We start from the raw sequence: 13,297 nt of genomic DNA on the forward strand, positions 1-13,297 counted from the left end.
TGACTCAGTTCCTGCACATGGCACTGGATGAAGGACTGGGTGAGGGCCAATCCAAATGCACAACTCATTCTGGAGAGAACAGAACTCCACCAAAGCGCTAGCATTTGAAAGCGCTAGCAAAGCTAGTGTTTTGAATCCAGGTGGACTTGGTGGTGCAGAACACCTTTTATCAGCTTAGGCTGATATACTAACTGCATCCTTATCTAGAGAGAGATAGCCTAACTAGTAACCATCTGGCTAGGGTGTTGAAATATGTGATATGTGGGGCTATCTTTAAAAATAGTCTGGTCCAGAATAGGGCAGTGTAACTGCTAATGAGGACTGGCCAACATGTTCATATTATATCAATATTTCATCATTTGCATGACTGCTAATCCATGTCTGGGCCTGATGCAAATATTTAAAACCCTAAATTGCTCAGGGTTAAGTTAGCTGGAGAATCGTCTTCTCCCAGACACTATTATTATTCTTAGTGGCTGTTCTGCAAGGTGGGTCACTGCCTCTTCTGTTGTGGCACCCTGAATGGAACAAACTTTTTAGAGTCTTACCTGGTACTAGGTGAAGTCCTCTTTATTTTCTCTGGGCTTTTAGTCTTCCAATATTCATTTTGTAATTTAAATCTTTCTTGTGCTTATCAGTTTTACTCTGCTTTTTAGGTCTCCTTTATACTGTAGTTTTAAATATTTAAATTTTATTGTGTATTTTAAGTTGCATTTTATGGTTTTCATTGTTATGAAATAGCCAGGGAGCTTTGACTATTAGGCAGTACAGAAATGTAATAAATAAAATTATAATTATGCTTTCAATGAAAGAAGAGTATCTCCTAGCCAAACCTCTTCATATACAGCTACCGAGGTTACCATTTGCACCAACTTGCCAAAGGACTCACTATCCAGAACCCATATTTATTCCTTGAACTATCTAAATTGGTCAAGAACATGTCCAAGGAATATTCCTTGCTTTATTGCTACTTTGTGGATTAAAGCTATGGACCATGTGTTACTGAACTGTCGCTGTTTTAATTATGGTTTCTTTTTAATGGCATATGAGTGCCCTGAGAGCACCAAATGGAACATGCAACTGTAATAAATCTAACTTAATTAACTCATATATACTACTTCAGATAATTTCAATTTTTAACTGTAAATCAGCAAGAGAAAGTCTATTTCTCAGTAAGCTGGACATAATCTATCAGCCATGTATTGAATGATGTAGTGGAACAAGGGCTCACAGGGATGCTGGGCTGTCACCTGCCACCCTCCTCAAACTTCTCTGTTCTCTTTGAAGGCAGCTGCAAATGTCATGGAAGCAGAGGAGGAATTATTTTTCCCAACGATATATTGCTCCCTGTTGTGACACAAACTCTTTTTGCATGGTTTGGTCTTGAATAGGAAATTAAAACCCATTAGCTTTACAAAAGACCTGCTCCTGGCAGAGATGAAAACTGTAAGGACTGGTTTATGGGTGTGGATCAGCATCACTGCCTGCAATTTTGGCAGTCTCCTTGAGAAGACTGTGGAGGTCTGCAATTCAAAATTTACCACTACACTACCAGTGCATGTATGGCAGCTCACCAGAGGTCTAAAGGTTCCTCTCCTCCTCCCTCAGGAACTGCAGTGTGAATACTTTCTGAGAACCAGTTTACTAGAATTGGAAGGGGAAGACTGGTATACAAACTGCAAATATTGCAACAGTTTCAGAAACTGCTCTCAACCTTTTGAGATTCCCTCTTCGAAATGTCTCTTCTTCCTAGGAGCTTGCAACCTAGAACATATGCCTGAGTGCTCTGGTCACATCGGCAAACATTAGGTCACATGACAAGCCTGTAAACAGATTATTAAGAAAGCAAAATACAAAGATAAGCAACAGTAAACAAAGCTTCTGCCCAAACTTGCTTCTCAGAACTTTTGAGACACAGAGCACTTTCTCCAGAGTTTTAGGAATAACCCTCTTTCTAATAGGGCTCTGCTCTGCACCAGCACACTTAGCTACAATCCATATGGGCACATGTGCAGAGAGGAACATGTATACATGTGTGGAACTATGATACAAGAAGCTGTCTCTGAGAGTAACTGAAGCGAAGGAGGATAATTGTAAAGGGATCATCGGGGAAAAAAGGAACAGAGGCAATGAGGTGAAGGGAGAGAAGAAGTGGATAGCTTAGGAAACAGAACTGGCAGGATATGGGTAGATCATGGGTAGATGAGGAAGGAGCAGGGCACTGAAAGAATGCATACCAATCTTCACCCCACATACCAATGTCAGAGGTGTAGCTGATTTGGCTACAAGATGATCTATTATGGCCGAGCTTAGGTTGTGGACCTGGGAAGGCTTGCCTTGCCCCTCGCCCATTACTCTGTGAAAACTTCTTTATCCTGAAAGGCATTGAGACTGTCAAAAAGAAGGTGCTATTTTGCTTGTGACATTTCATCTGCTGTCTGTGTTTCTTACACCTACTTGGTTTTTAGCAGTCATTGATTGTTTAGAAGTTTATATTGTGAGCGACACTGAATGATCTTTTTTTTCAAATAAGAAGGCACAATGCATCTTCATGATGAATGAAAGAGATGAAAACTTGCAAAAGTAATTAACATTAAGGTGGAAGAATTGCCAACAGCATCAGGAGAATGGAGCTACACTTGCCATATGTACAGCTATTTCCTTTAAATGCATGGAGAAATGAACAAAATAATTTAAACAATACTTACCGCAGTGCATTATGGGAGTCTGAGAATCCATTAATTTCTGGGTCTTTCATGACTGTCCACTCAAACGCAAGTCCCGCCAAAGTGCTGAAAGTGTTTCCTTCAAACAATTCAAGAAATTAAATATCAGGTATCAGAGCAGCAAAATTCTCATACACCCAAATAATGAATGCTTGAAATTGCAACAAGCAGGAAAAATGCACATAAAACCAGCATGTGAAAAAGAACCATTCATATCCTAAAAACAGGATAGGATTACTAAAACCCTTGACAGCAGCAGCCTGTAGCTCAGACCCTTAAAGTCCAAGCACTTATCAAACCAAGCAAAAGTGATTTTCTATCAAATATTCTAGGATATAATAGATACAAGGGTAAGATACACATATACATAAATATAATGCAGTGCTCATAATGAAGAACTGAAATAAAAACTGGATAAACTTAGAAGTAGTGTAGAAACAGCCTGAAGAACAACCTAAAGTAGCTGAGACTTCTTTAATCCAATAAGCATATAGTTATTCATGCAAGAGAAAAATAACCATAGGACACACTCTTTCACAAGTATGTTTTATTTAACTCTTCTTCAGTAGACCTACAGTCTAACTAGAAGGCATTTCAAAATCCACAGAAGTTTAATATGTGCATGCCCTGCCCATATATCTCGCACATCACAACCCTAGTATGCATCTAGTACCAATAAATGGGTTGGAAACAAATACTTCCCAATGTCTCAATTTTCCTATTGTGGTATGTGGAAACAAATTCGATCCTTCAAAATAAAATAAATATGCTTGTCCAATTTTATATTCCTTATGCAAGTACATCACTTTCATACGCAATTATCTGTGCAAAGGACCCAACAACAGAAATCTTTCACAAGCCCCACTGCTTACATTTCTGCAATAACTCTTGGGAATGTTCAAGTCTCTGAAATCCCAAGGGTTGCTACTGCATGCACATTCATTAACAGCTATTACATCAATCTTCACGAGTTTGAGGAAACTGGATTTCAAATCATTATTCAAGGCTAACTGCTCATTCATGAAATCAGTCTTCACTGACACTTCATCTCCCAATGGTGTCAATTTGAAGACAGCATTCTAATAGCAAATATAGTTTGCTTACCAGTAATGAACTTAAAAATGAAGAAGAATGAACTCATCCCCCACCCTGCTTACCCTAGGAATGATGCTTGAGTCTATCAAACATCCCTTGGGATCAGAAGGAAATGAAGGGCACAGTTGTGTGGCTCAAATTTTAGAAATGCAAATCATGTGACCAGAAATCAGAGTACTGCAAAAAAATTAAATTGCCCTCCAAGACTGAGACTACAATCCTAAACACACACCTACCTAGGATTAGGTCCCATTGAATATAGTGTTGGGTTTACTTCTTCGGAGACATGTAAAGGACCAGAGTGTTACTCCAAATGACACAAAACAGAGCATGATTTCTGCATGATGAAGGCTCAGTATATTTGGGTACAATCCAGCAGGAATGCCCATACATTCTCAGTTTAGAAGATACAGGCCAAGCTGTGCCATCTAGCTGTGGATCTTTGGAGAGGAAGGGAAGGAAGATTTGGAATGCTGTGAGGATGTGCCTGGAATGCCCTTTCATTCCTCCTCTAAGTTCAGTCAGTCTGGAAAAGAACCTAATGCTGGGAACAATTGGCAGCAAAAGAAGAAGGGGATGGCAGAGGATGAGGTGGCTAGATGGAGTCACTGAAGCAGTTGCTGTGAGCTTAAGTGGACTCTGGGGGATGGTGGAGGACAGAAAGGTCTGGAAGAATGTTGTCCTTGGGGTCGTGATGTGTCGGACGCGATTTTGTGACTAGCAACAACAACAACAAAGTTCAGTCTTATGACTTCAGGAAACAGCCCATGCAATTCCTTTCATGCTGGGGGTATGTGTGGGAGTTACAAGTTCTGAGGTCAGAGCCCCTATTTCTTCCTCAGATCTGGCTATAAGGTTGCTCTATCCATGAATATTCATAGATCATTTCTCTGTATTAACGATACTTTCAGGATAACCTCATTCATTAGTTCTTCACTACCAAAAACAGAGGCAGAAATCCAACTAGTTCAATTAACAGAGAACCAGCAGGTAGAATGTTTCACTGAGACTTAGCAGATCCAGATTCCAGTCCCCACTTAGCCATGCAGTTCACTCAGGGACTTTGGGTCAGTCACTGACCTCAGTCTAACCTGTCTCACACAGCTGCTGTTGCAAGGATAAAATTGGGAGGAAGAGGATTATGTAAGCCACCTGGGATCCTTGCAAGCCAAAGGTATGCCAGAAATGCAATAAATAGATAAATAATTTATAATACAAATAGAGAAAAATGAAATGCTAGTCTTAAGCTGGAACTTGATCACATCTATTTTAATTTTAAAAGTACTTTTGTCTTTCTTTTCATTTGAAAAATACATTCAATATTTCATTGCCAAAACCCTAGAATTTAAATGCTATGGCACTATTGAACACACACACACACACACACACACACACACGCGCGCGCGTGTGTTAGTTCAACTCGAAGTGCAATCAAGCCTTTTCTGGGCTTATATACACTTTTCAATTCTGTGTGATTGAAACGCAATATAAAGTGCTCTGTGTTGTTCTTCCATCTTAAAACCTCACATTTAAAAATATTCTCTGTACCACAGAGAAAATAGATTTAAGTGCCCAAGGGAATATACAAGATGTACTATCATAATGGATTGTTTTCATGACACATGATTTCACATTGCAAAGCTAAGATAAATTTTCCAGCAATGCTCCTGAAATATAAAGCAAAAACAAATCCATTTTTTAAAGCACAGCACTGGGGCTGTGCTGAGACTGCAGGTCTGCAGCAGAGATTCAGCAAAAGTAAAACCCCTGCTGTGATATTGGCCACAGGACTGCTACAACACGTGCATTGCAAGAATGACACACCCCGGAGACAGCTCATTTACTTGAAATCAAAGCAGCACTATCACATATGCTCATTAGTCCAATTCATGAGCAGGAATCACAAATATCCACGGTCTTGATCATCTTTGCAAATGCAACTGTTGGACTGCCTTTCATTTCTTGTTTGTTCTCGTCTTTGAGAGAGGGCTTCAGCGATGGGAGTGCTTTGAGTTGCCTCACTGGATATTCTAGCATAAAACAGAACTCCAGATGTTTTAGGTCCTGGCAATCCTGACCATGGCTGTACAGGCTTCTGGAGCTGAAGTCCCAAACATCTGGCACTGCACCTTCAGCCCAGCACGACCAGTGCATTTACTTGGAACAGATGACTGTTTTGGGAACATTCAAGCTCTTTGTCACATCTGGACTACTTACTGTGATCCACTTTATGTGAGGCTGCCCTGGAAGGCAATTTAGAATTTTGATTGATTCAGAATATCTTTACTAGAATTCAGACTTCGCCCATGATATCAGATCATACCACACTAATCCTATTTCTCCTTGATTTGTAGTCAAATTGTTTCTGGGCTCAAGTCAAGATACTGATTTTGAAACCGAAATATCCAAACCACCTGAGACAAAAATGTCTCGAGAACATCTCACTTTCATCCACATGAGCTTGTCCCCCTCCCTGCAATTTCCCCTTCCCCTGAGGTCCTGCTTTAAATTCTCTTCTATGAACATGCAGTGAGTAGGCAGTCAAATAAGGCCTTTTGGTTGTAGAATCCAAAATCAGAGATTGTACATCAAGAAAAGTAACCCAGGTCCTATCACTGGTTTCTTTTAGATGAGCAGTGATTATGGCTTTCTGTGAGCCTTTCAGGGATATTGCTTAAGCATTCTATCACTTCTTAATCTTATCTGCAATCTTATTTATCTTTAGGAAGAGTGGTTGGAGTGCTTCTTGTGACTTTGAAAGACAGTCCTGTCAGTTAGAACCAGCACTGAGCATTTGCTTCTGCTGACTTGCCCCAGGTATATCGGTCTCCTGCTTGCTCTTGCCTGGTGGCATTTCTCCTGCAGATCAGCTCCCAGGGATGTCATGCAGCTTCCCCTACCAATAGTGCAGGACACTTAAATTAGTCCCTTGGTGAGGGATTTGTTCTCACCTTAGGGCTTGAAAATGTCTGGAAGGGAGGAGATTTTGGGCACCTACAGCTGGGTAGAAGGAGGTAGGGCATTGGAAGGAGGACTAACTAGGGGAGAAGAACACAGCCTAGAGAGTGAACGGCTAAGCTGCGTTCTTGCTCTCCTTGCACACACATTCTCGATGCCTGCCATATCAACTTGCCTTTGCCTCTCCAGGTACTGCTCTTAAACATCAGATTGTTGGACTTTTTCTCATGTATGGCTAGCAGGGAGGAAGTTGTGAATGCGGGCAGAACCAAGTTGACACAACCTGCAACCTTCTTCCACATCTTGTTCAGGAGCACAAAGGCTGTTGCAGGTGATGTGGAAGAGGGGCACTGCTTGCATAGCAGCTATCTGGGGCCTTTCAGGAACGGGGCCCCATGCAACCCTGCTAGCAGCCATGTGGGGCTTCATGTGGGGAGCCAAACACAGGGAATCCGAGCCTGAACCCAGGCAATTTCCCACCTGCAAATAGATTCTTCACACACCCCTACTCTAGAGGATTTTCCAGCTGGTATGGTTGGTGGTCCTCTTGAAATGCAGGCTGTTGACATAATCGTCCTTGAATCCCCTCTCTATGGTGGAGCTCATATAGCTCCATTGTATATTCTGGAACTGAAGTGATGAAATGAAACAGCAGAAGGCTTGAGCACAAGTGTAGGAAAGCTCATAGTGCATGCAATCAAGCCCTGGCACTTGCCTATAAGCAGGAATATGTGGGGCAGTGAAAGCAGCAAAGAAACAAAATGTCACTGTTTCTGTTCAGTCTTTTGTTTGCTGCCCAGCAGAGCAATTTAGAGTTGTCTGCGGCCTACTAGACTACACCCTGGCCCTGAGAATGCTGTCAACCCATCTGAGGCCCATTATGGCATACAAGCCACATACTTGTGTATAAAATTGCTTGTATCCAGCAAGCCTGGTATTCCATCAGGAGTTTTGGAACGTGCTGCCATCAGCATGCTGATGACATGCAGCTCTATTTCTCCTTTGCACCCCCATCAGGTGAGGCTGTACAGTGGATTGTATGAGCATTCAAAGACTGAAACTCAGTCAGGCAAGACTGAGATGCTGTTGGTGGGTAGCATTCTCCTGAATAAGCTGGCCCACAGCTCAGGAGTTCTCGTTGATCCATCTGTGCCCATTTAGGCCCAAGTGGCCTCACTGCCCCAGAGTGCCTTTTGCCAGCTTCAGCTGATGGCCCAGCTGTGTCCCTGCCTGGGTAGTTCCAGTAATCTGTGCTTTGGTAATCTCTTAGATTACTGCCATGTCCTCTGTGTGGGCTTCCCTTGTCCAGAAACTGCAGCCTGTGAAAAATGCAGTGGTCAGAGTAGTAACGGGGATGAGAAGGACCAAACAATTCTGGCCCACTTGCATTGTCTGCTGATATGCTCCTGTGCCCAATTCTGGGTGCTGGTTTTAGCTGAAAAACCCTGACACAGCTTGGGACCACAATACTGGACAGAACACCTCTCCCGATCTCAATCAGAACCTAAGAGATCTGGGGCCTTCCTCCAACAGCCCAACTCCAAGGGGGGTCTGGAAAGAGACAACAAGAAGTGGCATCTCAATCCCCCATACCTTATGAAATGATCCCCCTACAAAGCCTTGCCAGGCCCCATTTTATTATATTCATGAAGGAGAAGATATCAGTGGCTACTAGCCTGACTGGCCATGTGCAGCCTCCTTTACCAGAGGTGGCCTGCCTACATACATCAGTTTCTGAGCAGCTTGGACTGGTGGGAGTCTTGCTTGAGAGATCCTGTAGGCTGCCAATTTGCTACTGTGTGAACCGAGGGTTGGACTGGGTGGACCATCGATTCTTACTGTCACCTTTTTTGCAACATGTTAAAACTGTTCTCTGGTCTCAGGCATTTAATGGCATGTGATGGGATATGTCCATTGTTTCAATCAGATTTAATTTTACTGAAAATATTTTAGAGGTTTAATGTTTTGAATACTGGGATTTTAAACTTTTTAAATTTATATATGGGAATACAGTGGTACCTTGGCTCACGAACTTAATCCATTCCAGGACTCTGGTTGTGACCCAAATTGGTTGTGAGCCAAGTTAAATTTCCCCATAAGGTTCAATGTAAATAAGGTTAATCCGTTCTGTAACCATTTTTTAAATCAGAAAAATGTCACCATCCCCCCACTCCACCCCAAGCACAAGCACGGCCATCTCCTCGCCCCCCCCCCCCAGCACAACTGAGATCGTGCCTGTCATCCCTGCATGTGCCTGTCATGCCTGCACACGCCCGTCATCCCAGCATGCTGGGGTGGGAGGGACGGGTGTGATCACGAGTACGCTGGAGGAGGGAGGGATGGGTGCAAATGGTGCACTGGGGGTGGGAGATGGCCGCTATTGCAGTTCCGTTCGTGCAGGGAAGGCATGCATGATCAGCGGCACGCTCCTGCAGGAAAGACAGGCGGAATCTCAGCCATCTCCCTCGCAGTTCTGCTTTGCTGCTCCCGTCTTTCCTGCAGCAGTGTGCTTCTGATCCTGCACGCCTTCCCTGCACGAATGGAACTGCGATTGCAGCCATCTCCCCACTCGGGGGGGGGGTGGGCAGGAGATGGTTGTAATCTTGGTCACCACCCAAAGCAGTTTGTTCGTGACCCAATTTGTTCATGAATCAAGGCATTCGTGAGCCGAGGTACCACTGTATTATACTGAGTTTTAATGTACAGTATCTGTATTTTGATTGTATCTTCTTTTATTATACTTTGAGAATTGTTGTGAACTGCCCTAAGAGTTTCACTACTGGGTACTGCCCTACTGTGTTTTAGTAGTGGGTTCAGTACACAACAATAGAAATGAAATAAACAAATAAATAAATGAACAAAAAGAACTTCCATATCTCAGCATGCCCCAGTCAGCCTTTGTAGGGCTTTTTCTGTCTAAACAATCATAGGATTGCACTCTCAGTCCCTTAACTTTGATGTAAACTTGTTTATATCTTGTTTAACTTTATCATTGCTGCATATCATTTCACTGACCATGAGACACCTGGATTATATTTTATATAATAAAGCAGCGTAGACAATGTCAGAGATAAATCTATTTGATAATTGGTTATTTGTACTACTATACTTTTAAAATAAAAAAGGAAAATAATGTATTTAGAATAAATTCATTCTAAAATGCATTTGAGAAGCCCAGACAGGGATTTGTGGGTCATTCTACCCAGGCGGAAAGGCGTGTCTTCTGCATGCACTCAGGAGAGGCTCTTTCATGAATAAAGTTCTATAGTAAATGAGTAATAATATCTCAGAAGTGTTCTTACCTTCGGAATCTAATGCCTGGATGTTCAACTGCAGTGGTGAATCCTCTAGATAGAGCTCTTTTGTCGTGGACACTATGTGAATGTCATGAATAATGTCAACTATGGCATCACAGCGAAGCACTTGGCCAGTGGCTGAATGAGATACAAGAAAATACCAAGTTACTTCATCTAATCAACCTCCAAAACTACTTCATTCTGCAATTTTTGATCTGGTTTGGAGATAACAAGTCATTGAGAAAATGTTTTGAGATAATGAGCCATTATCTCTCAAGCAGTGGGTACGCATAGATGCAGTGAACAGATGCAATATGGAAACAGTAAAATGGAAGGAAGCAAATGTACTTTTCAGTGTATATCCAGCAAAGAGGGCTTCCTGTTTTAGCTTTTAGTAGCCCACACACTTTCTCCCATGAGCTTTGTTCTGCTTACAGCTTGAATCCAGAAAAGTGATGGTGGAAGGTGACATTGCTGAATCTTCCTTCACCTGGTAGTATCCTGGGAAAAAACCCCACCTGAACAACAGAAGGGTGGATGAAGAATAGGAAGCTATCCAAAACACAGATGGGGACAGAAGGTGTTAGCGTCTGTTTTTTGCCATTATGCCCAAAGCTCCACAAAATAGTTCGGAATACAGGAAGGAAGAAAAAGGACAGGAAAATCTGTCAACCCCTTTCTAATGGTGGTTTTCTGTATCCAAGTCACATGCCATGTTTCACTTCCAGAACAAATGATGAACAGAACAGTGCTTCCACTCACCCCTGATGTATGGATGTATTTCTGTTTACTCCACAGTAAGGAAAATGCATTCATTACCTGCTCAGAGGCATTGCCATTTATTATTTCTTTACAGAGTCCACTTTTAATCTCTAACACTGAAAATGTATCCCACATTTAAGGTTAACCCTGTTACTTAAAAAAATGATATAGAATTGCTGTAAAAGAATAATCTTATATCCCAAAAATGGATTTTTGCATTTTGATGGACTTATTGTTTTACTGACTGCTAAGCATTATTTGGAAGGGGCATGGAAAAAGTCCAGGGCCATAACTAACTTCTGCCTAAGTTTGCTGTAGCCAGAGTACACCTGTGGAATGAGCCAGGATAAGGCCGTGTCACATATGCTCAAAACACCATTGGTGTAACTATGTGACATATAGTCATTAATATTTATCATTCTGGTGATACATTAATCATAATACTATTGACAGATAACCATCTTCTACATCAATTGTCTTCATCTACAATCCTATTCACACTTACCTTAAAATAAGCTATACTGAATACACTTTGACATATTCCTGCATGGGTGTGCATAATTTTAAGCTATTATTCTCAGAGATGAATACTCAATAGGCATACGAAGTAACTCAGCAAACATTTACCACACTCAACAGTTCTCCATATTTCCATTGTCTCTTAGCATATTTCCACCAACAAACCATCCATGCAAATACAAGCAATACACAGGGATTTCTCCACCAAGGCAAATTCTGTGAGCAGGCTAGATATAGTTAAATGGAAAATTTAAAGACTTAAATTTAAAGTCTTACCAACTTTTCTCTGTCACCTGTTTTTTTTTTCATTTTCAGACTTCTCTTATTTGACTGTAAATGCACACTATTTCCTGACCTCTTTTCTTCTTCCTCTACCAACCAAAAAGCCATTTTTCTTCTTCCTGCTCTTAGCAATACCTCTTCATTTCTTTTCTCTTTGTGAACATATATCAAACTGTTGCTACCCTTTTATCTCCACAGGATGCTTGTTTTTGTAGTTACACTTTGCCTTCCTATCAGATTGCAAAAAAGCTTGGGGTGGATTCAGTTGCTTCTTTCCAAATCAATCAGTTTAGTAAAAAGGTGATGGCTGATGGAAGAAAATGGCAGGAGGCAAAGATGAACTATATTTGCATTTCTATTCTAGTCTTCTTTTTCCTTACAAGTTCCAAATTTCACACACTTAGAAGACTGAACGGTTAGGCTGTAGTCATATACTCAGCTGGAAGTAAGCCCCATTGAATACCAGGGGACTTACTGCACTCTTAATGTTCCAGTTGTGTGTGTGTGTGTGTGCAGTGGTGTAAAACACACTAACCCTACAGTGCTGTAGATGTCACACATTATAAAATAATCTATAACCCTCATACACAAAAAGAGTGGGTAGGCAGGGCTATTGTACTTACAAACATCTTCAGCCAAAATAATACTTGTAAGGCGTGTTCCTTGTGATGATCGGGCCTGGACAATAGCCCTCTGTGAACACTGGTCATTGTCTTGCTCTATAGGTTCTATGCTGGCAACCTCTGGTCTTGTGGAAGACCTGTTTAAAACAACAACAACAATTTTAAGGAATATAAGTCAACTATAATTTTTTTTATTATTTAAAACATTTGTATGCTGCCCAGTTGTGCCACAGAATCTCTGGGCAGCTCAGTTATGAGATAAAACACAATAAAAAACCTAATTACAACATTTCAAAATGTTAATAAATTCAGATAAAAATAATTGCTGGCACTCATAAAAGGTTGTTTTACTTTCAAACCCAATCAAAGTACATTTAACTTTACAGTATCAAGAGCTGCCATCAATGTCAAATATTAGACCATCAAGTCCATCATTACATAGACTAAAAACAATTCTGTAATGTTTTGCTTTTCTGCAAACTGTTCAGCTCTTAGCTGAGCTCCTGTGGAGTTTTGGCCCAATGATGAGATGGGGAGACGGTAGGAAGCTAGGTGTCTCCAAGCAAGTTGGTTCTTCTGCTTTAAACTGAAAATCTCAAACAGACTTGTATTTGTTTTGTTTCAAGCAGTGTTTGTATAAGTCCTTTAATTTAAAACCAAAGATGATGTGCTGTACTTCAAAATGCCAGATGTATGTAGAGGCAAACTAAATGTGCTATCCATTCCCTTCCCCGCCCACCCCCCAAGAATGTATTAGATTGAAGAGAGAATGACAACAAAGCTAATGTTTCTGGAATAAACCTTTCTTTATTGTTGCTAAGATAAACTGAAGAGCAAAAAATATGCAGCAACTTCAAGGAACAAGATGGGTTTTCTAAGTCTCTTTCAGAGTTCCTTTTGCTGTATATATTTGATTAGATGACCGATTGTAACAAAATAATAGAAAGTTTACAGTAGAATATAAACTTAAAATATATCCCATATGGATAATAACTTGATATTAAAACAATACACACTCTTCTCAGAGAAACATTTC

General features: G+C 41.1%; 1 protein-coding gene across 1 annotated transcript in view; it reads right to left on the reverse strand.

Annotated features, from left to right (window-relative positions):
* NUP210 (nucleoporin 210) overlaps positions 1-13,297 on the reverse strand; it is a 107,066-nt gene that overhangs the window by 79,433 nt on the left and 14,336 nt on the right. The window contains exons 2-4 of the mRNA XM_044451224.1: positions 12,262-12,398; positions 10,082-10,213; positions 2,709-2,805 (exon numbers count right to left, since the gene is read on the reverse strand). Of these exons, the coding sequence (XP_044307159.1) occupies positions 2,709-2,805; positions 10,082-10,213; positions 12,262-12,398 (366 nt within the window). The remainder of the gene's footprint in view (positions 1-2,708; positions 2,806-10,081; positions 10,214-12,261; positions 12,399-13,297) is intronic.

The sequence above is a fragment of the Varanus komodoensis genome, unplaced genomic scaffold, assembly GCF_004798865.1.
Source record: "Varanus komodoensis strain SLA01 unplaced genomic scaffold, ASM479886v1 scaffold6_2, whole genome shotgun sequence".
NCBI classification, from domain to species: Eukaryota; Metazoa; Chordata; class Lepidosauria; order Squamata; family Varanidae; genus Varanus; species Varanus komodoensis.